Source organism: Peromyscus californicus, unplaced genomic scaffold (assembly GCF_007827085.1).
Source record: "Peromyscus californicus insignis strain IS unplaced genomic scaffold, ASM782708v3 Scaffold_1__1_contigs__length_55948999, whole genome shotgun sequence".
In the NCBI taxonomy this organism is placed as follows: Eukaryota; Metazoa; Chordata; class Mammalia; order Rodentia; family Cricetidae; genus Peromyscus; species Peromyscus californicus.
In genome coordinates this window covers 17,759,714-17,786,608 of record NW_026294492.1, presented here as the reverse complement: position 1 = coordinate 17,786,608, position 26,895 = coordinate 17,759,714, and the positions used below count along the sequence as shown (strand labels likewise).

Genomic DNA, 26,895 nt, shown 5'->3' with positions numbered 1-26,895 from the left:
AGGGAAGAAGCCGAGACCATGGAGGAGCTGACTAGGGTGGAAGGGCGGGTGTGGGTACAGGAGGCTGGTCAGTGAGCTGAGTTGAAGGCCCTGATGTGGAAGAGGTAATGGGCTAGATGTCCTTCGTCATTGGGGGGTGGGAGTGGGGAGTTGAGGCTCTTCAGGGCTAGGTGGGTACTCTGGGCTTCTTCTATGAGATTACCTATTAATTTAAAGCCTACTTCTCAAGAATAAAGTCATGCCCCTTTGTGGTATCTCATGGGACAAAGATGTGGAACACCCCCATAGCCATCCTGGAACCAGACACTGAGGATGTAAGGTGAATACAGGCTAAAGTCTAGGCTCTGACATAAAGGATGCCTTGTGTCCATTCCTACTCTGTCCCTGCCCAGTCGGCTAAACATAGGAAGTTAATGTCATGTTTCTGAGCCACAGCCTCATTTGTAGATGGGGGTCACAGTGGCCCCTACTTCATAGATACAAAGATTAAATGGGTCAATGTGCATAATGAGCTTAGAAGAGTATTTTTGGAGGGAAACAGCCTCTATAGTGCCCTGGGGCTGCAACTCACAGGCCAGTCAAGTCACACACCGTACAAGCACAGGGGATATCATTTGCCTCAGAGTCCTCACAGGTTTCTTGAGTTACTCTCACAGTTTTCTGGTAGGTGGCAGGCAAGGGTCTTTGAGAAAAGGGTACCTTTTTACATATCACATAAAGTTGCTAAATTGGCCAGTGGCGGGGGTGTTCTAAAGTCATTCACGGTTGGGAGGGGGAGACAGACATGAAAATAGACTGTCAAGATGCTCTGGTGAGGAGGAAGGGTGGAGTCTGCACGTGTCCCCCGAGGGTTGAGCTGAGGAGAGGGCTCACTCTCCCCGTGCTGAGCCGGCTGCCTCCGCATTTCCACTAGGAAACAATGTTAAACCCCCAACTCGGGTCTCTCACGAGGGAAACCTTGCTCTTGGACACCCCCCACCCCCAACAGTCCCCAGTCAGAGGCTGCAGCCCTGAGAAGTCCAAGAGTCTTTGCTTAGGTTATCAGTGTGAGGCCCTTCTCTGTGTGTTCCGTCCCTTGTGGAAAGGGCAGGCTCTGAATACAAAATAAACACCCAGACCTCCGTGCGCCACACTCCCAGCCTGAGCTGTGACTCCTGACTGGATCCTAATCCACCTCATGTGCTGTGCTGGCTAACAGGAAGCCCCCCAGCTCCCGAGGCAGCCCTCATGCTGGGGCAGGTGAGAGGACAGTGTACCTAAAGGGGACATAAAAACCTGTGCTGGGCACGTGCTGGGGGATGGAGACTTCTGTGAACATCACAGGGGACCCCAGAGTTGGACTGCTCCCTCATCAGCAGTCAGCCTGGAGGCCAGATCCTGTCACTCCAGACTCAGCTGCCTGTACTGATGAGACACCTTCCCCACGTTGTGTTCTGGGGTTAAAGGTGTTTCTGGAAAGGGAGGGGCCTTCCTCACAATCGGCAGGGGGAGCCCTGGAAGACAAGATGGCTAGGTTTGGTTGGGAACACAGGGGCTCTCGGTGAGAGTAAGCGTGGCAGAGGCGGCTAATAGGGGAAGGGGGGGGTGAAGGCCAGGCAGGAAGAGTTGTGGAGGGGAGGAAGGGTGAGGGGGTAAGAAGCCAGGGAAAGAGGATGTGCTGGGTTCAGATGGTGTGGAGACTCTTGGCTTGAGGCTCGCCATCGGCTAGCTCCAGACTCCTCAGGGATCGTGTACTTCAGAGGCCTGGACCATTCCAGAGGCATCTGTCAGGCCACTGAGAGGTGAGGGGAAAAAATACATCCTTGCTGGGTGGTGGTGGCACACGCCTTTAATCCCAGCATTAGAGAGGCAGAGGTGGGCGGATCTGAGTTCAAGGCCAGCCTGGTCTACAGAGCGAGTTCCAGGACAGCTGGGACTAAACAGAGAAACCTTATCTTGAAAACAAAACAAAATCCTCACCTGTCCGTGAGTCCCTTTCTGGAGCCCGGAAAGCTCAGGAAATGGATGCTGGGTGGCCAACTATCCTCCTCAGGTAACAGTGACCCAATGGGAGGAGGCATTAACCCCTCTTGAGGCTGAGCTATTAGCCCCCCTGAGGGGCACCTGCCTAGGGGAGGAGACACTGTCCAGGCCTCCAAGGCTGCACCATGTTCCTGTGGAAGAAGTCTCAAACCTCCCTCCCAAGGAGGGCCAAGGGATTTTTTTCTCCTCTGCTGAGCTCCGGCAAAGATATCAGCACATGGTTAATCTTCCTTTCGCTCAGAAATGTAGAGTAATTTGCCCGAATGGGGATTTCTGCATATTTATACTAATGTCTGTGTTTAAAGCTTATGAGACAGGGAATTGCTGAGAGATGTCCATTAGCAATATATACAGACTGCAATTATTCCTTTATGGTGTGTGGTTCGACTGCCGAATATTTTATTTCTATGGAAGTAGTGGGCTTTGCCTACTGTGTTTTCTGATGTGCCGGAAGAAATCAATAAGCACAGAAAAGAACTGAAAAGAGGCAAGAACAAAAGGAATGTGACCTTTTAGGATTCTGAGAGCCTTGAATACACTATGCCAGGAACTGCCTCTGTCCTCAGAATCTAAATGCGAGGAAGCGCCCAAGTGGGGAGAATCTGGAACGTTTAAGGATGTGGACAAAAACTTATGGACCTTCCCTAGGACGAGACAAAGGTGTTAAGTCACTGAGACCAGGAGGAGCCAACCGGGGTGTCCTGTCAGAGACTAACAGGACAAGAAAACAAGGGGTGTCTATAGAGAATCCCATTTCTAGCCTCCATTTTCCTCCCTCCCTCCCCAATTTCTACCCACATCAGAAGTAGGTTTTCATCGGAAATAAAGGAAACCCCAGATCTAGGTCCACAGACCAAAGTGTCTAAGAATCCGCAGGTTACGGCAGAAAACACAGAGCTGGAGGTCCAGGGGATTGCATGGATGTCTAGAATCCATGAGCAGGAACACCAGGGTAGGGATGGGGCCCAGGGGGCTCCTCTTCATAAAGGTTCTGGCCAGGAATCTTCTGTGAGATTCTATCTCTCAGAAGTTCATGTTCTCCCTCCATAAGGTCCATCTGTATTACTGGCATTACCGCCCCCACCCCTGCCCCGTACCTCAATGCTTACCTAGCCTTTGCTGCATTTAATAGAGCCTTTTCATTTTTGTTTTCTGTCTTTTGTTAGACAGGTCTGTTTATGCCATCCAGAATGGTCTGGAACTCACGATTCTCCTGCCTCCATCTCCGAAGTGCTAGGATTACTGGTGTGTCTGGCTTTATAGGGCCTTTTTGCCTCTTCTGCTAGGGGGGGCATAGGACAGACAAACCCCAAGCAGGCCTGGCACACCTTTGGGCCGCTTCCGCACCCTGGAGGTCTCCAGCATTTCGCCACCGGGAGATCACTCAGCCTGAGATGCTCCCAAGGCCCAGGACTCCATACTGGGTGGAGGGATGCAGATGGAGGGGCATCTGACTGTGTACAACAGCAAGCTGACAAGGACATTACCTCCGTCTCCCCCTGGGCCTGCCGCACCTCGCGGCCCTTCAAGCCTTTCACCTTCCCTCACACCTCACGGCTCTCCCGATATGTCATTTGCTCCGGAGCCTCTGCGATGTTGGAACATGTGGGAATCTCCCCTGGACCCCAGGTGGCCTCCTCCTGATCAGCATCTGCCACCACACATTCCCCTGCAAGCTGGCCTTCGTGTGTGGGGCCCCCATCCCCTCGGCAGGAAAGCACTGTTCTTTTCTGGCCCTAAAATAGTTTCTTGAAGTTGACGCTGACTTCTCACTTGCCTTCTTGTACAGCGATCTCTTCCAAGAGGCGCTGGGGTCCAGAAGAGGGACAGATGGTCCCCGTCTTTTTATAACACGGCCAGTCTTTTGAAGTGAGGAGCTATAAACACAAGTTTGTCTTCAGCAGATGTTCTGTGGGCACAACAAGTGCCACTTTTACGCTCTTAAGCAACTGAATGGTGGTAACCGGGGAGGAGCCGGAAATGGGGCTTTGGTGCGTGTTCAGGAGTGCCTAAGGGGCCCACAGTGTGCTGTTTTCCCATGCAGGCTGCAGCTAAAGGTTCGAGTCTCTGTTCAGCCAGTTCTTTATATGTCTTGCACAGCCCAGGGACCCCTCGTAGCGGTTCCACTGTGTGGTGGTCCTTTCTGCACTCTTCGGCATCGTTCAGCTAATCCCGAGACCCCATCTGAAGGCCAAGGCCCAGATGGGTTCTTCTCAAGCAATCCGTGGATCAGCTACATCCCTCTCTCCCCTTGGCTATTCGTCATGGAGCTGTCCAACTGCTATGGCTGTAAAGGGCTCAATGGAAGACTCTGCTGAAGATGTGAATGGCTGGCCAGACATGGCATCTGTTGAGCCTCCCAGAAGCTGAAGGCTGTGCTACATGTCGGCAGGAAGCCAGTTCCTACAGCTCTGCGCTGGTGGCTCCTCATCCACTGGTGACAGAGACATGAGGCGTCAATAACGACTTCTAAATGGATGTGCTGCTGTTCAGGAGATTTCAAGACTTTCATTCATTTAAAAGGGCATAAGCTCAATTAATAGACCTCATTAACTTCAAAGATGTATCATCTTTGCTCAGAATTGGCTCCTTCATAGGAAGACTGGCTCCATTAACTTTATTGCATTGGCAATACTTGGAGTAAGGCGTGGGAGATGTAGCAACAGGAAAGAATTCCCAGGGCCGCCTGCCTCCCAAGCTCCAGTGGCTTCTGTGGCCAGTGCTCTGTCTGCAGCATCCTCAAATAGCTGAGTGTCCCCTATGGACTGACTTTGGGAATTTCATCCATCTATCTTATCCATCTATCCATCCATGAACAAAGAACCCCAAGAGTCATCAATTTGTATATAGAAATATCAGTCACCTGGTGCTAGGATATATCAAACAACCATCATGGGACTTATCTTTAGCCCTAGTGACAATAGAACAGAGACCTACAGGTATGATGTGGTAGAAAAGACCCCGTCACTGGAGATCTACTCTCATTATGCCACCAACCCCTGTGGAGCTGCTGCCTTGTCTGAGCCTTCATTTTTCATCTAGGAATCTGCACCCAGATGAAAGGCTGCAAGGAACACACAAATACAGAGTGGGTAAGTAATGAACATACCAAGATAGGTAAATGCACAACTACTGTCCCTGTTACACGCCCTTCTGGAAGACAAGGCCACACTTTCCAGCTCAACCCACATCTTGTTTGGAATGGTCTTCCCTGACCATAGTTTGAGACAACTCCACAAGGTCAGCTTCATTTCCTTGAATAGGGATCATTACTAGAAAGCCCTAGGCAGGAGATCACATGTCTACTGAACTGCTTTGTGGGACCCGTGACACTACCCAGGGAAACCTGGAGGTAATGGACATCCACATGTAGAACAGAGACCTGGACCTGGACATGCAGATCAGCAGTTAAGAGCTCTTGCATTCCAGTCCAAGCATGGGGACTGGAATTCAGAGTCCAGTGTCCACATAACGGGCAGGGTGTGGGCTTGAGCACACCCGTAAGTCTAGCAGAGAGAAGGTAAGACAGGATGATTTCTGTGCTTGCTGGCCATCAGCCGAGCCAAATAAACTCAAGCTCCAGGTTCAACAAGAGACCCTGCCTTAAAGACAGGGTGGAGAATGATGGAGGAGCATCCTCTGGCCTCCACATCCATGTACAAGTGTATGTACCACCATGTACACACACATTACACACACATAACCATAGTCACACATTCTCTGTCTGTCTGTCTCTCCCTCTCCCTCCTCCCCCCTCTCTCACACACACATACTACAAAAATACAGGAATTATTTCTGGATCAATAATAATTTCCAAAACCTGCCAATCTTCCTGTTCACATGGCTAGGGAGATGAGAAGCCTTTAGAATTACCATGAGATGACCCCCTGAATCCAGGGGTTTCTAAGGTTCTGGGGCACAGATCTGAATAGATAGCAAGGCATCTTAGGCCCCTGAGATTGGCCCCTGGAGGCACTCTGGGCGATAATGGATGATCATGGTTGACCATTCACTTAATATTCCTGGGAAATCAAATTCACTAAGCAGTCATTTCCAAAAAAGGCATCAACTGTGAGACTTGATAGGGTGAGAGTCCCTGTGTCCCTGAGTTAGGGTTTTCCCATGTCCATCATCTTTCTATCTTCCTTTGGGACAAGTTTCTCCCTAGTGCTGTGGGATGTCTTTCTGTATGCTGTGAATATGTGTTGCTCCCATTGGCTAATAAGTAAAGCAGCTTTGGTCCATGGCAAGGCAGCTTAGAGGCAGGCAGGAAATCCAAGCAGAGATAAAAGGAGAAGGGCGGAGTTGGGGAGATGCTAATCCACCATCCAAGGAGCAACATGTAATGGGACACAGGTAAAGCCACGGAACACATGGCAATACATAGATTACTAGTAATGGGTTGAATTAAGTTATATGAGCCAGCTAGCAAGAAGAAGCCATAGGCCATACAGTTTGTAATTAATATTAAGCCTCTGAGTGATTATTTTTTAAGCAGCTGCAGGACTGTGGGGCCAGGTAGGAATGGAGAAACTTCTGTCTACATTTGGCCTCCCAACATGGGGCAAGAGTTTCCACCTAAAACCTGACAGAACTTAAAAAGAGATTCTAGAACTGAGCAAAGAATGTCTTCCTAGTTCGTGTGTCTCATGTGGGCCATGGTACAGAGATGCCACAGCATTTGATCTTGAGCACAGCATGGCGTATTCTAGCCGAGGTACACAGAGGCGTCTCCAAGCCTCGCAGCATGCTGCGTGGCAGATTTAGCTTTTGCTATAAGATTTCAGGGCTGCACACTGCTTGGTGGGGGCATAAACACACTGCTTCCCAGAGTCAGGGGTGAGCATGGCTCCCAGAGCTGGTGGTAAACATACCTCCGCCAGGTTGGGAAGCCAAGGTGGGTGGAGTCAGCAGCCAGGGCTGCTGCTTTCATCCTAGGCACGCAGCTTAACAGTTTAAAAAATCTCTCCAGGTCAGAAAAGGATTACAGATACACAATAGGATACATTCAGATGGAAAAAACTTCTAAACTGTTTACAGTATGTGTAAAAATGTATGGAGGCTCAGAAGAGAGAGGAAAAGGAGTATAGACAGCTATATAAAGAAATAGTTTTTAAAAATAAAGTCTTTAAAGAGATAGTAAAAGTAATATAAAAGTTAAGCCATGTGAAGATGAAAGTTACACAAAGAATCTATTATTGTCGGGATTTTTAACTGCAGACAGACATTTTATTGTAGGGGCTACTAAGTTAAACCAATATGTATATTTTAAAGGTATCTTGACTTCAAAATTTGTGTCTAAGGATACGTTGCTTTGGAAAAGAGGTTCTGCTTTTGTTTCCACTGAAGATGAGAACCTGTGGATTGTTTCCAGGCTAATATGGTTTGATCAGCCAAGACCCCCTGAAAGGTCTCCCATAACAGCCATGGCCCAGATGATCCAACATCCAGAACAGCTCCAAGGCAATTGGCTGAGATGATCTAGCCTCACAGATTACAGGACAGATTAACAGTGCCCCCAGTCAGCAGGAAGTAGCCTAGAACACTATGCCCACATTCCCAAAAAATGGATTATAGATGTTTGTCATTGTTTAGGGGTTGGTTACAAATTGTTATTGGTCATAGTCAATCTCTTTCTAAAAGATAAAAGGGGGATATAATATAGAAATATATAATATAGATATGATAGGATGCAAGGGTAGATTATTGAATTTACTTTTAGAGAGCAACAACTTTTTTGAAATGTTTTACATTGCTATAGATTTTAGTTTACTGATATAAATTTTGTTATACTGGAGATATATTTCTACTCTTGTTTAAGGTATTATGTTTATGCAACTCATTTAAAATTGTAATGTATAATTAAATACATATTAATAATTAGTCATCTATGATAACCAAACTTATAGTCACATTAGTTAAGTTTTCTAGGTATACACAGATATATTTCAATTAGGTAGAACTACAGAATATGGCATTTAAAATGTTGTAAGAGCTTAGACTTTTCTGGACATTGAGACATGTCTGCTCCTGGCAGTACCAATTACTTCAGAGAAGATGACAGACATCTAAGAAACTCCATATGGAGTTTGCTTTCTTTATGGCAAAAGTTAGCCATTTGGGCAAGAAACTGTTCTTGCCTGGACTGCTTGACAATATGCTGTATAAACTGGACATGCAGGGCCCACAGGAAGTTGACCACTGAACTTTGCAAGGCAAGATGGTCCTTCAGGTTCCTGCTTTACAGAAGAAACTGCCAGACGTGTTCTACAGGATATAGGGAGAAGTAACTGATGAACTTTGCCAGAATGGGTGGAACACTTCTTAAAAATTTCCTGCTTCATTGAAAGTTATGCCAGAGACTTTAAACATGTTGGCTGAATATGGATACCCCAACATTACAGTTACAGAAGAACTTTGGATGACTGTCCAGGCAGTCAGATGTCTGTCATTTCTAGAATTTTGGAAGTTGCTTACAATTTACTTCCTGCTTACTTAGGTAATATCATATCCTTCTGGGGTCTTTGATGGAGTTGAAGACTAGATAGTTATAGTTTTCCTTAGTCATGATAAAAGGTAATTAGTTATAAAACTTTAGACTCACAAAAATAGGATAGATGAGTGTTTTCTTTAATTTTGTCAAATACAAATAGACTAGATATTGTAATTCTTACTTGATAACTGTTTTGTTATATATAATTTTACTATGTTAATGTTAAAAACCTTCCTTTTTGATTAGATAGAAAAGAGGAAGTGATGTGGAATATCTTTCTGTATGCTGTGAATATGTGTTGCTCCCAACGGCTAATAAATAAAGCAGTTTTGGCCTATGGCAAGGCAGCTTAGAGGCAGGCGGGAAATCAAAGCTCGTTAGCAAGAAGCAAGAAGCCATAGGCCATACAGTTTGTGGTTATTTTACAAGCAGCTGTGGGACTGTGGAGCCGGGTGGGACCGGAGAAACTTCTGTCTACACCCTAGTGATATGTTCAAGGGCTATTACTGCTCTAGCCCATGTGGCACCACATAGGACGTGGCCTTGGGTGAGAGTGTGGACCTGCCTTTGAGAGCATACAGCTCTTATGGGATGCATGACTCTGTCCCAGCTGCAGGTCACAGGCATAAAGACGCTGGGTTTGTCTCTGTGCTTACATTGGTAGGAGGAGAGAAGCCTTCTAGGATGGAGGATTCCCAGCAGCAGAGGAAGTGATTGCCCAGGACACTCAGCTAATGGGGGCGGTGTCCCTGGGAATTTTCTAGTGCATTCCTAGGAATAATGTGATACTTTGGAGATGCCGCTAACTTCATCCGCTGCCACCCCCTGGGGGGGGAATGAAACACTTCTGTTAAATTATGGCTCGGGTAATACCTTCCCCTCCTATCCACTATGGTGGTCATGGGGGAGAGGGTTGCAAAGGATGAATGGTTTGTTGCCCGAAGAAGATTCTTTTGGAGGAGGTGGGCAGCTGTTCAGAGCGCACAGGTGGGACAGGGTTGGAGTGGGGGGAGCAGGTTTCACTGAGACACACCTAGCCCCAGTGATTTAAAGAAAAACAAATTTAGAATCTCAGTGGAAAGACTAACTTGACCCTGACTTTGCAGAGGTGAAAAATGATAAGTACACAGCAAGTGTGCTGTGGTGAGGCACCACCCTTTCCACTTGCCAATGAGATGGGTTTAAAGACTATTACAGCCAGGCATGGTGGTGAATCCCTTTAGTCTCAGCACTTGGGAGGCAGAGGTAGGAGGATCTTTATGAATTCTAGGCCAGCCTGGTCTACATAGTGAGTTCCAGGACAGCCAGCGCTACATCTTATTTAAAAATAAAACATCACCGCTCACCCCAAACAAAGACCATTACAGACTGAACTGAATCCCTTTGAACTCATGTTAAAGCCCTACCCCTCAAGGGGATGACATTTGAATATGGTCCTTTAAGGAAGTTGTAAGGGTAATCCAATAGGGGAGTACCCCTTTAAGAAAAAGATACAACACATATACAGCTCCATCGAACAAAGATAGTGTCAGGACTCAGCATCAAGGAGAGAGGCACCAGGAGAGAGCATCCCTGCTTACACTTTGACTTGGATTCCCAGCTTCTGCAGCTGTGAGGAAACATTCGGTTGATGAAGCCACCCCTTCACAGCATCTCGGGATGACAGCTGTCCCAGGAGGGCTGACTGTCAGGATACGGACCCTGCAGAAGCTGGTGAGAAACAGGGGTGCCCTGGCCTCGTCTGGAGACTGCCTCTGAGGCACGGGGCAATGACAAGTGGGGAGTCATTTGGAAAAGAGGAGCCAGTAGGCAGGTCACAGGGCTCTGCCTGGTTGTCCACCACGCTGCTGGGAGACCAGAAGAGCAAAGAAAAGCTGCTCCGTGAGGCACTGAAACTCTTGAGCTTCTGAGGTAGGTGTAACACACACACACACACACACACACACACACACACACACACACACTTACTTTCTTTTTTCTTTTAAAGAAGTTCACCAAGAAAACAGGCAATGACAGCCATTTCAATAGATGGCAACCTTTTGGCCATTTTTTTTTCTTCAAGCAGTTTACACGATGTTTTGTGTTCCTGAAATACTAACACGTGTATTATTTTTACCTTTTACATTTCTAGAATAGCGCGCGTGCTCCTGAATGGAATGTAATTTCAACCAAATCGCTTCTCATTGAACTGGTTTTGTGCCATGTTTTCTCCAGTTCTGCTTCATGATGTGGCATACCTGTCATCTGGCCCCTCCCCATCACGCAGGGGCAAGCAGCAGGCATCCCACACGCTCTATCTAAACATCACCCTCAGAAATGACCCCAGCCTCTGGAGAGGAAAATTCTGGAAACAACCCGACTCTTCATGCCTTTACTGGTAACAACAGCAGAGGAAGGCTGTTTAGATAATGATTAGGCACCAGGAACTTGGTTATTAAAGCTCTGTCGCACCAGGAGAGAGAAAGGTACACAGTGAACTTTTGGAATTTGGGTGTTTCTGATATCCCCTTCAGGCATTAACGGTGGCCAGGTGTCTCACACCTATGATATTCAAAGAGACTTTCATCTTCTAAGACCACGAAGACCTGGAGATGGATGGACATTTAGCCAAGACCACAGAACACAGGTTTTTTTTTTTTTTTTTTTTTTTTTTTTTTTTTTTTTTTTTTTTTTTTTAACCTACCAAACACCATCTGACTGAGGTAGGGAGGTCAGCCTGTAAGTAGCCTATGCATATATTCAGGCTTTGAGTGCCTGATACCCGAGAAACGGATATCCTGAAAATCTCTAGACAACCCACCAGTCTCAAATCAGGATGGCTTTCTTTGTGGACGAGAAGAGTGTGTGTGTGCACGTGTGTGTCTACATCTCTGGTACCCATTCACTTCCTAGCCTCGATGGTTCTTATTGCCACTACCTTTTGTGTTCTCCCTCCCCCAGTCCAGTGCAGCCTCTCCTACAGCCAACCCCTTTCTCCTAAGGCCTGCTCCCCCATGTCTGGAACACTTCGAGTCACCCAGGGCTTCTTGCTTGACAGAAGCAGAGGTTGTGTGGGGGCACACAGCTAGCCTGCTGGCTGTGACTTTTGTTTGGCTTATGAGACAAGCCAACATACAGGCTCTGCACAGAGTTGGTGTCTCAGAACACATAGGAGTTGCTCCATAAATACCCAGTGGGGCATCAGGGAGGGAGGTGACATGACTCCAGCTTTCTCTTGGCCTCTGAGTCACAGACCTTGTGTGTAGCTAGTCATCTTGCTATTATCTGCTTCAGTTTGCTGCTCCTGAGCGATGGCTGGGCTTACTTGGGTCAGGGCAGCTGGTGTCTGCACTGTGGGTCAGTATTTTGGAAAGGCCTGGAAATGCCTCCTCCTTTTGTTCCCTCTCACTCTCAGGAACATTTTTGACGCCTCTATCGGTGCCCTGCAGGCGGGCGGGGCAGGATCTCTGACTCTGAGGATGCTAGGCATACATTAGTGGCTGAAAGTCAGTGTGTTTTCCCAGCATCATGAGAAAGCCCAGAGTCCTCCACCTGCCTGTGCCCCATTGAGCAGGTGGGTGAGTGGTTGGGCCACCTCCTGCTACGAGGATGACACTGTCTCGGGTTGGTCCGGCTGCCTTGACTGCAAGATGCTGCTTGCCTAGTTCACTCACGGCCAAATGATCTCTTAACCAAACTGTTAAGCCCCGGACAACTCTCCAATTAAGGAAAAACAAAGCCCTGAGGATAGAGCCCTGGGAAGGGAAGGAGAGCTTCCCATGGGTCCGGGTGGGTTCTGTTCCAGTGAATGGGAAATACCTTGCCGGTGTGGACAAAACAAAACACACACAGGCTGTGCCACCCCTGCTTCGGCAGGGGTGTGTGGGCAGGATGTGGGGGCCTTACTAGAGGAAGTGAGGGTACCGAGATTTGTTCCTGAGTCCAAAGCAGTGGCGACCAACCACCTTCTTTCCTTCCTTCCTTAGCCAGGCAGTGGTGGTGCACGCCTTTAATCCCAGCAATCGGGAGGCAGAGGCAGGCGGATCTTTGTGAGTTCGAGGCCAGCCTGGTCTACAGAGCAAGCTCCAGGAAAGGCGCAAAGCTACACAGAGAAACCCTGTCTCAAATAAAAAACCAAAAAAAAAAAAAGATTTATAGTAGCCAGAGTGGATAACATTGTTGTGAATCCACTATGCATCAGGTTTGACTTCATGTTACCTAATTCTCAAAGCTGGTCTGGACTACAGAATTGAAAAGTGAGGTAGAGCCCCGGTTACCAGCACAAGTTTGCCGGGTTCGTATGTGAAGGGATCAGGAAGTCTCCCCAAGCAGTTGACGTGGGCTCCCGACCACCTTTGTTCCCGCCAGCCACACACTCCTGATCGATCACCCTGCCTTGGCCAGCTGAGCCACAGGACTCAGACGATGCTAGCTTTCCAACCTGTAGCCATGGAGGTGTACCTAATCCTGCCTGTGTGTCCGTGGCTCCCTGATATCAAGATGAAGGTCACAGGATGTTGACACCTCCCCCTGCCCTGCCTCCCCACCAGGGTACACATGAGGACCAGCCCCACAAAGATGAACAGTTCTTGGACTCAGGGGGAAGGTACCAGCAACAGGCTGGTTCCTTCTGGTTGTTATGGTGATGGCAGAGGATTGTGAAATGTTACAATGAGAGAAAGTAATTTTCTGCCATTCAAAGGGGGACCCCTGGGAGCCAGGCCTTCAGACATCATGATGTTAACATGCTCTCCTAAGACTCCAGAAGGCAAACCGGCCTTTGATTCATCGCATTAACCCGAACTCCTAAAAGGCCGTGGATGCTGAGAGGTGGTCCTGGTCCTGATGGTGCAAAGAGAGATTGCCCAACGCACTTTCACAGCGATTATCCTAGGCCTGTACCGAGGGCTGCGTGTAAAATGAGTCAAACCCTCACAGCAACTCCAAGAAGCGCCTCTGCCGTTATTAAAGACGAGGAAATGGCGGGGGGGGGGGGCAGAATTTCAGGTCCCATCATGCACTGGAGGCAGGAATTGTATGGAGGTACCTGGGTATAGGAAGAAGTCTCAATTTAGTTTCTTTTAGTGTGGGACAGGTATGGGGACTTGGGGACTGCAGAATGACTCCCTGAGAGATTTTTGCCTACCTGGATGCCTGAGATTACTGATTGCTTTGGCCAAAAAAAAACAAAAAAACAAAAAAACAAGAAACAAAAAACCAAATCTCAGACAGCCCCAGCTTTGTGCTCTCATCCTTCACCTGCTCCGCATAACTCTTGATGTGGAGGACCATTTTGGCTCTTGGGCTAGAATGGGGTTCCAATGAAGTCCTTACCCGCCCAACCTTGGAGGCTCACAGTCTGAGGAGGGAAAAAGAATTATTCAAAGCATGGGGCATGGCCTCAGGTAGATGGAGCCTGAGAACTCAGGATGTAGCGGGGCCACAAGGCAGCCCGTGCACGGAGTCACAAAGGATGAAGCGCAAGGCAAGTGGGTGTCAGGCACCGAGGGACCACATCAGGGGTGACCGTCGGACACCAGAGTAACCGGGACCTTTGGAGACAATTGAATGGGGGTGTGGCAGGTCAAAGTCTGCATTATGAAAAGACCACTCTGGCCTCATTTTGGAGCCTGTGCTCAAAGGACACGCTTTGGGCCAGTAAAGGACAAAAGAGGTGGCTCTGGGTTTGAACCCCGGATGGACTCAGGGTGACATTTCTGGGATACTGCCTCAGGGAGGGCTGGCCTGCGTGAGGGCTGTTGTAGCATGGGCCGCGTGTGGGCAAACAGCTTTGGCATGCATTTCAGCTCCTTCCAGGGTATTGATGAGGTTGCAGAGAGAACAGTGTGCCCTGGACTTGTCTTGGTGTGGGGGACGAGGAAGGATGAGCTTTGCCTTAGCCTCACGTCTGGGAGAAGAGTCTCCCATCCTCTGCCAGAAAGCAACTCATGCCATCTGGAAGAAAGTGGCCTGACCACAGGGCTGTGGGCCTTGTGAACACTGGATGGGTTTGCCCAGCTGCTAAACTCCCTGGGCAAAGTGCTGGGGTAGACATCAGTGGTAGTGAGCAGGCAAGGGGTGAGAGATGATCACAGTTCCCATTTGGCCCTCCCCTGGACTCCAGGAGGGTAGTATAAACATTCCCATGTTACATATTATATATATATACCTTATTTATATTTATGTTTGATTTTTACGAGGCAGGCACTCACTCTGCAGCCCAGGCTGAGCTATATGGAATTCACAGTGTAGCTCAGTTTGGCCTCAAACTCATGGCAGTCCTCCTGCCTCAGTCACCCTGAGCACTGGGATGACTGGCAAGAACCACTACACTCAGATACCATTTCTAAGAGAAGGTGGAGGAAGGAAGCTCAGAGAGGTCAGGAGGCTTCCTCTGGCCACACAGCGACTCCACACACCTCAGCAGCTCCTAAGATACCGTCTTTGCTGCTGCTAGAGTTGGAGTAGCTGTGGTTCATGCAGGATGCAAGTGCAAGGACGGACAGAGTTCCAGAAGTCTGCAGTTAGGGAGGGAGGAGAGAAACTAACCACGGAAGGGGTGGAACAATCCATGCATCATGTAGCTCCTTGGTCCTGGGGCAGAGAAGCCAAACTCTGCAGATGGTTCATCATGGCCCCTACATTGTGCCTATGACAGGGTCTGTACCAGAAGAGACATGTCCCCGCCGCCTCCGGGAGAAAGGAAGCAGGTGCCATTAGCTTTTTTTTCTCCCCAGACACTCAAGGAGAAAACAAGACAGCCTCTGGGCCCAGGGGTCTGGGAATTTTAGAGGCTCCCAGCCATGACTAAGCCACCAACCATCCCTGATGAAAGACGGCAGAAATACCTCACCCAGCCTGCACCTCGGCTTGACCTCCCAGGGATCTCTAGGAACAGGGTCATTAGACCTTGGTTTCCGCATAGGCCTGAGTTTGGCTGTACCTCTCCCAGAGGATCAGCCCGGGGGCCTGTGCCCATCTAATGCCAAGACAAACACACCGGGTCTTTTATAAAGATTCAGACGGAACTAATTCCGTTTTCCTCCCTTATCACTTTGCACACATGAAATCTATTTTTAATTACCTTTCAATATATAATCTAAAAAAAAAAATTCCACAGCTTGCTCCCACCCTCAAATTGTTCTTAGAGAAAGAAAGATTTATCTTGTAAGTTTCTTAAGAAAATCTATATGTGCTCAATGCATTTAAATAACACTCATTAAAGCAAACCGCAGGCATGCTGGCTTCTCTAGCCACAGATGAGAGACAATCGCTTGACCTACAGCAAATCAAAAGGCATTTTGCACACCACCTTTCTTTTTCAATTGGTTAAGTTTTAAATTAAAGTCCCAAAGCCCTTTTTTTGGGAAAGGCGGACTAATAGAGCCTCGGCTGAAAATTTCGTTCAGTCGATCGGAAGATAATTACAAGAAACAAAATGTGAAATTTTAAATCAGGGCACTAATGAAGTCTAAAAATACCAGTGGCCTATCCCTCTGGCTGGCAAGACCTGTTCTTCATGGAGGGGGCTCTCTCTGCATAATTACTCAGCCCCACGAGAGGCCAGGTTGTCTCATCAAACAATAGTAAAGGCAAAAATCACAGGATTGTAATGAGCTAGATTGTGCATGGTGGATCTTATTATAATGTTGGGCAAGGTTTCAAACAGACACTAGGAGAAAAAGAAAATTTTTCTTTTTCTTCTTTCCTTTTTTTTTTTTAAAGTGGAGTTCTGATTTGTGTTGATAACATCATGTGGTGCCTCCTGTTCCCGCCTGGAACCAGCTGTCTGTCATTTAGGAGTGTGAAATCAATTGAGTTTCAGGGATGTAAAAATCCCTATGGGCAAAATTAAAAGTGACCCAAATCCAAACCCACGTGGTGCTGTCGGGATTATGACTCTCCCATGGCAAGTTGCAAAGATTTGGTTTCAAAATTTGGGTTTCTTTTTTTTTTTCCCCTAAATGTAGTTGTTTGACATTAGATCTGACAGATAAATTATAGCTTCAGCAAGAAAGGCTTTTAAGATTAGAAATGAAAGGAGAATTTACTTAAAAAAATAAAAACCCACCGAGGCTCGAGTGTTGAGCATTGTATGCATAGAGTCCCTTGTCTTCCTTCACAAATACAAGGCAGATCTACCAGCCAGCAAGGGCCATAAACAGACCCGTGAATTAACGTAATCTCTGGGCAAACAGCTGGTCCGGTGGACAACAATGGAAATCGGGGTGCTGGACAGGTCACCCACAATCACTGGCCAGAGCTGGAAGACCTCAAAGGCTCCCCAGACGATGGAGCAGGAGATACTTTCTGGGTTTTGCTTCCTGCCTCTCACCCAGGCCCAATCTACCCTATGGGGCTTGATATAGCGAACGGCATGGGGCCACATGACCCTGTATGGGTTGGGGCCGCAGAGGTCAGGCCGCACTCTTTGGCCTTCCACAGTTGTCCCAGGAGCAGCTCTTCATGGTTCATGACCTAGTAGGCTCAGCAGCCCGACCTTAGCAACCTGTGTCACCCCATCTCAAGGGTGAGGATGTTCAGGGGCAACCTGTTTCTAGCAATGTTCAGAGAGAGAGATTCCAGGTCAGTGTCCAGCCCTAGACCAGGGAATTCTAGGGTCAGCTAAGCTGGTTCCCTTCTGTACAAAACAGTTTTTCTCTAGATACATGTCTGGAACTTGGAAAACCAGCAAGACCTTTCATCGGCCTTAGCAGGCCTCTCCCTGTGGGGACACTAATGTTGTCTAATGCTTCTAGCTTTAGGATAGTCGTTGGACAGCTGGGACCCCACAGCCTCTTGTGTCAGAGTTGGTGGCTCATGAAGTGGGAGTGTGTTTGTTTGTGTGTGTGTGTGTGTGTGTGTGTGTGTGTGTGTGTGTGTGTGCGCGCGTGCTTTTGTTCTTTTGGGGCGGTCTCTTTTTTCAAAGAGAGGGGTTGCTAAACCAAAACAGTTCAAAGAAGAAATCAATTTAGTCTCTCTCTCTCTCTCTCTATATATATATATATATAAAATAAATTTTAAACAAAGCAAGGGTTTACCAGATCTCAGATGTAATTTTCTATAATTTCTGTCATTTAAAACTAGTACTGATTTCCCAAACAAAGGCAGTCAGAGCTCACACAGGTTCGGAGTGAAACCCCACAGGGAGCTAGGCACTGGCTTTTGTGGCTGGGGTTGCTCAGAAAGACTGGAGAACAGCTCAGAAGGACAGTGACAAATGTCTGGAGAACAGCGGGCAGAGAGTGACTAAAGGCAGGATTACTCCGCTAAGAGGCAGGGACCCCTGAGCCGGACTTTCAGGGGAATCTGAGGAAAAGTCACGGCTAGTTTGGGTCCACTATGTAGCACCACCTACTGGTCCCTTTGGAGGAGACATGGGCACTCTAGCAGGCTAGAGTGCTAGGCAGCTAGGCAGAGACCCTCTGGCCTCCTCCTGTCCCTGGCGCTGCGGAGCCGGGTGGAGCCCTCATAACCATCCCTCTGCATATTGCAGGATCAGGACCTGAGCTGTCTGGCCATGCCCCTGCATCCAGGAAAGGCAAATCTTAAGACAGGCAACCTCAAAGCCTCCCCTCCCAGCCCTGGCCCCACTGTCCTGCTCAGTCAGACCCTGGGACTAGAACCCACCTCTAATGTCCTGCGCCCTGATGCTGAGGCTGCGGCCCAGGCTGAGAACCATGTGGTGCACTCCCTTCCCCAACCGCAGGAACTACCTCTGAGCTCTTGGTAAGGAAACTCCCCCGGGGCTGGGAGCTGGGGTCTGGGATCCCCTGAAGGCCAGCCTGGAGCTGTTCTTCCCAGGGACTCACAGAGACCCCTTCAGTCCTTCAAAACCAAAACCTTAAGTGGCTCATGGTGGTAGGAGTGTGCCTGGGCCCTGGTCTGGCTCTTATCAATGGCTTGGTGGAGAAGGCTTGTCCTGACCGGAATAGGCAGATGGTGTTTTGAATGTCTTTATGGATGCAAAGTGGTAAAGGCCGCCATGGACTGTTCTGGTGACCCTTAGGAGGAGTGGGTAGCTCTTGCTCAACCTAGCCTTGGTCTAGCCTGGGGTGAGCATGCCCTGGGCGCTGGACTTTCAGGCTCCCTCTTCCTTCTTCCCATTTTTTTTTTCCTTGCTCTGTGAATCCTGCTCTTGCTTGTCTCAATTTCCATACTGTCTCTCTGCCTGGATTACCTCCCCTACCCCCCCCCCCCCGCCCCCCGCCTAAATAAGGAGTTTCTGCCACAGCTTCTAGTTAGATGAAGTCAATGAGAGAGCTACCATAAACACATTTCTGTCTTCCCTGTGTTGGAGTGACCAGGCAGGGAGGTACAGACCAGGCACACAGTGGAGTGTGTGACAGGACTTACCTTTAGGGTGCCCTGGGTCGGTGAATTCATACTTCCCCACTCCAATGGTCCGTAGCATTTGTAGCCCATGGGCCGAGTCTGTGGTGGGGGGCCCATTGGTGGCAGGGACGTTACTGGGGAGAGCAGCGGACGGCTGGGCTGGCGGAGGTGGAGGCAGCAGAGGCCCTGCCATGTGGCCGTTGCCCACAGCAGTGGGTCCCGGGCGGGCTACCTGCCCCACTCCAGGCAAAGTGGATACCGCCAGGGGCTGAGGGCTGGCATACAGGGCCTGGGCAGGCATGTTCACCACCACACTGCTCAGTGGTTGGGAGGGCGGCTGTGGGAGTGAGTAGTGGCCGGGCATCAGCGGGAGCTGGGGCCCCACATGGGGAGGCAGTGAGGGAGTCACCCCGATGACCGGGGCCTGGACGTTCACAGCCGGGCTGAAGGTGGGAGGCTGGGTCACTCCATAGGAGTGTGCAATCAGGGAAGGTTGGTTCCCGGCGGCCACCGTGGTCACCCATGGCCCTGTGCCTGTAAGGGAGATGGAAGACGTTATTCAGCCAGTTACATATTCGCTCAACAAACATCAACTGTCCCAGGCCTTGGGCTGGGACCTGGAGTAACAACAGTGGCTAAGACATTTGTGTCCAAGCACTCAGCAGTTTAAGAATGTGATAAAGCAGCCGGGCGGTGGTGGCGCACGCCTTTAATCCCAGCACTCAGGAGGCAGAGCCGGGCGGATCTCTGTGAGTTCGAGGCCAGCCTGGTCTACAAAGCGAGTTCCAGGAAAGGCTCCAAAGCTACACAGAGAAACCGTGTCTCGAAGAACAAAAGCAAAAACAAAAAAAAAACAAAACAAAAAAAGAATGTGATAAAGCAGGGGTGCACACCTTTAATCCCAGCACTCTGGAGGGAGGCAGAGGCAAGCGGATCTCCATGAGTTTGAGGTTAGTCTGGTTTACATAGGGAGTTCCAGGCCAACCAAGGCTACATAGCAAGACTTTGTCAAAAAAAAAAAAAAAAAAAAAGTGTGTAGTGACAAATGACAAATGACTATGGGGGTCCAGAAAATAAAGAAAGATCTGTTTGGGAGAGATGAAACACAACAAAGCCGAGAGAAAATAATCAGAGGCCTTCAGAGAGACCTATGCTCACTCCAGCTCTCCTACCTAGGAGCCAAGAGCCCTGGCAAGTTGCTTTGATTCTGTGAGCCTCATGCTTTTTTAATCTGTTAATATGGACTGAGAACAGAAGGCGGAACGCATCTTTGTGAGAAAACAAAGTAACGCCAACGGTGTTGCAGACACGTGGCAGACATTGCCTATGGGTGGTGGTGTATGTACGTCTTTGCTGGAGAATCGTGGTGGGTGGGGGGAGGCAAAGAGAAGGCTGGCCGTGGACAGCGTTTGTGGGAATCTCAGGTGAGCCCAGTGGACCTTGAAGATGACAAGGTCTTTCCTAGGCACCTGGAAAGAGGTGGATGGAGTCTGGGAAATCCTGAAAAAGATCTGAGGGGACTCCAGGTCTTGTCTCACACACCCTCCCTCCACACAGCTGGTGCTGTTGGAAACCCGAGGAACCCGAGGTAATTTTAGGAGAACAAGGAAGGCCAGCCACACCTCTTAGAATGCGATAAAAGAGGAAAGGCCAGTGGTGCCCAAGTCAGGCAGAGCAAGGCCTGGGTCTACCTGGAGCTTAATGGACATTGAGGTGACCCAGACGGCTTGTGCGGAAGCTGGGAGATAAGGATGACAGGGAATTCTAGTCCGGCCACCTCTGACTGAATGAGTCTTGGCTGGGGCCTCCATTATTCAGACTCAACCTTGGTTTTCATGATTCCTCTGGGGTTTGGGTGTAGACTGGGAATGGGGAGACTGAGGCAGGAGACAGGGAGCCCTGGAGGCTAGAAGGGCTAGGAGTTCCCTTTCAGACCTAAGATGAGGAGGGAGGGCAGGAGCCCAGAGGGCACAGCTACACTCAAACCAGCAGGGGGCATTGAGTGAGGACGAGGTATCAGAAGGGACCAGCTCTGAGTCCTGGTTCTGGTTCCGGGATAAGTGACACGCATGCCTTTCCCGTGTTAATTTCCTCATCTGCAGCAGGCACAGTAGTACCAGCGCCTAGGACCGCTGCAAGCCTTGAGATCACACACAGAACAAGGCACACAATAATGTGTAAGTAATATTTACCATTTGCGTGATGACAGGGGGAGACTGCAAGCCAGAAACATTGGCAATGTATTGCTGGCTAGACTCTAGAATGGGTGGGGGGGGGGGGCGGAAGGGCACCATGTCCCAGCTGAACAGAGGAGGTGATATCAATGTGATCCAATATGGCTGGATGTCTCAAGGCCAAGGGCTGTCACCTCAAACTCAGTGCTCCCCAGGACTAGCCAGGGAAGCTGGGAACACACATCAAAATGTCGGAGCCTGGCTGACAAGGCCACAGACAGCTCTGAAATGCTATGCCATGGGGAGGATTCTTTTTTTTTTTTTTTTTTTAAATGAGATGACTGCCTGAAAGCGGCTGGAGACCTACAGAGAAGCCTCTAGTCACTTACAGCAAGCCCTGATCACTGTTTTTACTCCATGACTTGGAAGCTGCTAAGACGGGCTACGAAGGGCACAATTCTAGGGGAACTGGGAACAGAACACAGAAAAAAACAAAACATGCAAAAAAAAAAAAAATAGCACTTGGGGCTGGGCGGCGGCGGCGGTGCACTCCTTTAATCCCAGCACTCGGGAGGCAAAGCCAGAGGGATCTCTGTGAGTTCGAGGCCAGCCTGGTCTGCAGAGTGAGATCCAGGACAGGCACCAAAACAACACAGAGAAACCCTGTCTCGGAAAAAAAAAACAAAAACCAACCAAACAAAAAAATAGCACCTGAGATCACAGTGGCCTTGTGGCAAACTTGAGTTTGACCGCTGGGACAGGACATGCTGTCTGTGGGCTGAACAGCTGTGCTCTAGGGCTCAAATGACCAATGTGGGGTGCTGAAGGGAGAGTGCGGGAGAGGCGCTAAATGCGTTGTTAGCACTGGGTTGTGGCTTTGCACCTTAGAGGGACAGAATAGCTGGAAAGTGAAGGGACCAGAGCTCGTGAGCTTTAGGGTGGAGTGACTGATGGGTCTGCGGTGTTTATCTGGCATGGAGCTGGGGGTATCTCTAGGTAGCTGTACCAAAGCAGGGATGGGGTGGGGAGGTGGGGAGATCCAGGAGCAGTGGGAGGTCCTTTGTTCTGGTCAGAGCTGTCAGCAGGAGGACCTAGATGCTTCCATAGGGAAGGAGGAAATCCTAGACCTGGGGTCAGAGCATGCTCATGTAACCATGGGCAAGGCAAAAAAAAAAAAAAAAAAATCTCCCTGAAAGTGTGACTTGAGAAACTTGGGGTCCCACACATCCCAAGCCTGATATCTGGGCTTCTGCAGACTCGTGGATCAGGATCTTTGGAGAAGAACAGAGCACCTGGCAAGTAGGGGTGTCTGTCAGCTGATGGACACGCACCTGGATTTTCGCTCTCCCTCATCTGTTTGGAGGGCGGCTCATCGGTGTCCCAGGGTGTGGACTGATTGATGGGCGTCTGGCCCCATCGAATGCTGGTCGTGAGTCCCTGGGACTGATTGTCGGCTTTGGAGATGCCCGGAGCCTGTGGGAAGTAGGATGAGAATGGTGAGCATAGACTGTCCCAGGACCCTGTCTGGAACCTGTTCCCTCAGCAGTATCCTTGAAACCTGAGTTTCGTCTGTGGTTCATGGGCAGAGAAAGAAAGAGATAGCCTGCATCCAGTCCCACTAATGCTGGGACCTCTGCCTCCTTCCCAGCAAGGATCATGGGATATCAGGACAGAGTACACCTACAGGTTTGGCCTCTGATGAGCTCCTGGCCTCTCAGTGCCTTACCAGGCTTCTCTACTCAGCTGCCTATCCCAGGGAAAATACTGCAATTGATGGGAGCATTCTCTGGTGTGGGGACACCTCAGCCCTCAGACTGTGGGTAACCCACCGTAACCCAAATGCTACCCACTTATCCAGGGTATGGGCTGAGCACTGACTGGACCCACTCAAGTCTCAGTCCACCAGGTGCCCAGGACTTTCACTTGTGGCTGCTGACTGAGAATTCCTAACGAGCTGGCAAAAGGTTTGCTCCGCAGAACACCGTCATCAGCTGGCAAATGAGGGCTACAGCATATTCTCCACCCTGCTCCTACACATGCTGTTGAGACCCAGTCAACCCACGGAGGAAGGGCGGGGGTTATGGAAGCTGGTAGGACAGGTCAGGTCATGCCCCCAGGGTAGGAAGAACCAATGGCCTCTCAGAGCAGTAAGGGGGCTTGCTTGCTATGTGAGCTCGCCTTCTGATTTAGCTGTTTAGATGGACAAGAAAAGGACTCTCAGAATGAAAGCACATGTCCGGTGACAGTAGCCCCCGAGGCTACAGTCCTGATAGAACGCGGGCCCCTAGGAAGCATGCTTTCTCGAAATGTATAATGAGAAGGCAAAATGTTCCCGCTGGGATATTGATGAGAAAAGCAGGCCCCAAGATTACGCCCATGGGACCTCCCGATGCAAACCGTCCTGCTGTTGAACAACATGTGTGGGAGGGGAGTGACCCAAATGTCAGCACGATGTCATCCTTGGGTGAGAGGATTATGGGTAACTTCCTGTCGACCTTCGTTTGCGTTTATCAAAATAATATGGTTCAGGGGATCGAACTCAGGATGTTGGACGTGTTTTGCAAGTGTTCTACCACTGACCCACATCCCCAGATCTTTTCATTTATTTTTTTAAAGGGTTTGTATTCTAGGCTACCTTTGAACCCATGACCTTCCTAAGTGCTAGGATTTCAAAGTGCTAGGATTTCAGTTGTGTATCACCACACCTAAATACCAAATTTTCGACAACGGCCATTACTTACAAATTAAAAAAAAAATAAATAAATCCTAAACATATTGTAGATGCTGGGATAAGAAAACTGGGGTGCCAAGGGGCGAGGACCTCAGTAGTCACAGCTCCGAGGAACCCAGCTTGGCCTAGGGAAGCACGTGAGCCGGGGATGAGGGACAAAGTTCTTCTCCAGGGACACTCCCAGAAGAAGCACGTTCAGGTGAAAGTCGCAAGGTCTGTAGCATCTTCTGATAGAGCCTGGCCCAAGGATGAAGCTGGAGGCAGAGCTCCCTGGGGGGCCCTGGGGCAGGGTGATTCCCCCGGGTCCTGGGCCAGGCACATAGCAGGGGGTGTGGGCCATAGGCTGGGCAGGGCTTTTGGAGTCTTGGCTGTATCCCACTTGGGCACACAGAGCCTGCAGCGGGGCCTGCTGGGAGAGCAGCAGCCAGGCAGCATTGAGACCCGGGGCAGTGCAGAGGTAAGTGCATTAGGGTGCACTTTACTTCTGGCCTTTGCTTCAGATGCTCCACTTCCGGGAACAGGACATGGAAAGGAGGATGAAAAGGAAAAAAAAAGAACAAAGAAAAAGAACAATTCCTTGGACGAGTGATCTGATGGGGGGGGGCGGGGGCACGCCTGCTTGTGGCATGGATGAGATTGAGGGGGGAGTGAGATACAAAAGGAGGGGGGGTCTGGGGCATAGCCATAATGGTAGCGAGGCATAGGAAACACCGTGGAGGCTTTCCTCCGGTTCTCGGAAGAGGCAACGTTCAATATATGCCCCGTCTAGAGGCAGAAGCCATCTAGCCATCTGCAGCCCTTTATTTCCAGGCTCCAGGCTCATGGTGGGGTTAGAGGCACAGAAATTGCTCCTGAAACCAGAGGCACCTGAGGGGGAAGGAGTCCGTGCTCTGCCCTATTCAAGAGCCTTGTTTAGAGGACACGCACGTGTGAACGCGGCTGGGACCCCTAGGCGCCTGGCCAGCAAGGCTCTTCGCCGACAATGTGGAAACCTCTTCCGCCAGGAGGGGGCGCTGTAGCCCCTCTCTGCTGCCCATCTCCCAGAGGCTTCCCAGATAGGAAACAGCAGCTTTGCTTAAGATCTCAAGAGTCCTCTCCCTCTCTCCCTGTCACCATTTCTGCACTGCTGGGTCCGCAGGTCCACATGGCAACTTAACCAGGGAGGGAAACCTCCTGGAAACAAACCCTGAGCCCGCCACTTCTGTCAGAAGCTCTGATTGTTTTTTTTCTTTTTTTTTTCCTTTTCCCTTGAGTTTGGGCCATCGGGTTCTATGGTATAAAACTCTGGGAATTCTAATGTTTGCCCCGAAATTAGGGGGGAGTTTCTGGGCTTGAAAAATTGCATATTTTTTCCCCCGACACATTGCTTAGGCTTATGCAGTGTGTCACTCATTTATGCCTTGGTCTATTCTTTAGTGAATAACTATTGGGCTGGTGCTCTGTGTTCTGTACTGGCCAGGGCAATGGTGATGCAGGCCATTTGGACCCAGGTGATTCCCTTTAAAGGCTCAGGTGTACAATGTCAATGCTGGTGTACCCCAAATTGAAGCTGGGTGCTCTCTCTGGGTGTGCATAGGCTGATCCGGAGCCACAGGGAGATTCCCCGGCTTCCAGGCCTCTTGCTTGACTCTGTCTTTCTTGCATGATCAGTACAAGCAGTTTCTTAGATTGAAGAAAACCTCTCTGAAGTCCACCCTGCCCCCCCCCCCCGCCTCCCCACCACCACACACCCCCTTTAGGAATGATAAATAAAACCACTCACATTCTATTCTGCGCTAGCAACATCTTAAGCTGCAAGCAATTTGCAGCTCAGGAATTTTATTTTATTAAAGCAATCAAGTGAATATTCCTTTCTTGATTCTGTCAACAAACAACTTGGATGTTAGGAGTGGTGTGCCCTTTCCTGAGAGGTCCAGGGCTTCCAGGTGAGTCATAAATGGATTGACCACAAGCAACTGAAATGTAGGAGTGTGCCGTTTGTTGAGATGTCCAGACTTTCAGGTGCCATATATGGACTGACCAGTATAGTATGTGAGGCAGGAAGCCTGACTAAGGGGCCTTTCCTCCTGCCGAGGGCTCCAGGCCCCATATAATCACATGCAGATGCAGATTCTGGAGGTGCCTGGGACCCTGTATGGGTCTGTGACTGTAGCTTTGAACTTCCCTCTCACGGTTTTGAATTCCTACATATCTGGAATCCCTAGGAGCAATCCAGGCTGTTCCCAGCTTGAGTGAGGGCTTGTCTTAGGGAAGGAGAGCAGGGGTGTGGTCGGGTGGGGATGGGGGCAGAGAGTGGGCTGCCAGTACAAGAAAGACCAGCGTCCTAGCCAATAGGGCAGAAGTGGGCTCAACAGGGTCTCTCTCATGTCTCACTTCCTCCCACTGCCATTCTCTGGGACACCTGGGAAGGCACCCAGACTCAGACCTTCTGCCTCTCCCTGGCCCTGGCTGCTGCTCCAGTAACATGGAGGTACTCATCAGGAGAGACTCACCAGCATAGCCTTCCCCTACCAGCTCTGCAGAGTGGCCCTATCTGCCCATCACTGGGCTTGAGCCGGGCATCTCTCTCGGCTTCCCTTTAATGAGATGCTAATGGGATGCATCATTAACACAGCAGCTTTTTAAACCCCGGCTCTTGTAAATTTTCAAAGGTCACATTTTCACGGTGCCTGACAGCATCCTGCTCCTTTCAGAGACTGGAGAACGCTAAAGACTCAGGTCCTTTATGGCTGAAGCTCTGTGAGGCGCAGGGCAGCAGCACAGGCTGAAGATGCCTGCTGACCACGGGCTGTCCATGTCCCCCCCCCCCCCCCCACCCCTGCGTCCCCAGCAGCTTCACAGGGCATGAGGGTTACCCTCTTCCAGCCTGGGGAGACCAGGTACACAGTGTCACATGGTCTACAGTGTTGCTCTCAGAAGACAAAGATCCTTGGCAGAGGGGTCAAGGGAGATGCTACCCAGCTGGGGAGGCAGAGGCACTAGAGGTCCTTCTCCTTAAGTTTTACAGTAGCCAGAGAGCCTGTGTTCGGCTGGTCAGTCCAACCAGAGAGAGAGAGAGAGAGAGAGAGAGAGAGAGAGAGAGAGAGAGAGAGAGAAGAGAGATCTCCCTACTCTGCACAAAAACACCACAGACATTTGCAGCAGCCGAGTGAGCAGGGAGG

General features: G+C 49.7%; 1 protein-coding gene across 3 annotated transcripts in view; it reads right to left on the bottom strand.

The window, feature by feature from the left end:
* The window catches only part of Klhl29 (kelch like family member 29), a 310,831-nt gene that overhangs the window by 45,674 nt on the left and 238,262 nt on the right, over positions 1 to 26,895 (bottom strand). For all 3 annotated transcript variants that reach the window (XM_052745961.1, XM_052745960.1, XM_052745962.1), the window contains 2 exons: positions 22,335 to 22,476; positions 18,851 to 19,363 (listed from right to left, as the gene is read on the bottom strand). In XM_052745961.1, coding sequence (XP_052601921.1) covers positions 18,851 to 19,363; positions 22,335 to 22,476 — 655 coding nt within the window. The remainder of the gene's footprint in view (positions 1 to 18,850; positions 19,364 to 22,334; positions 22,477 to 26,895) is intronic.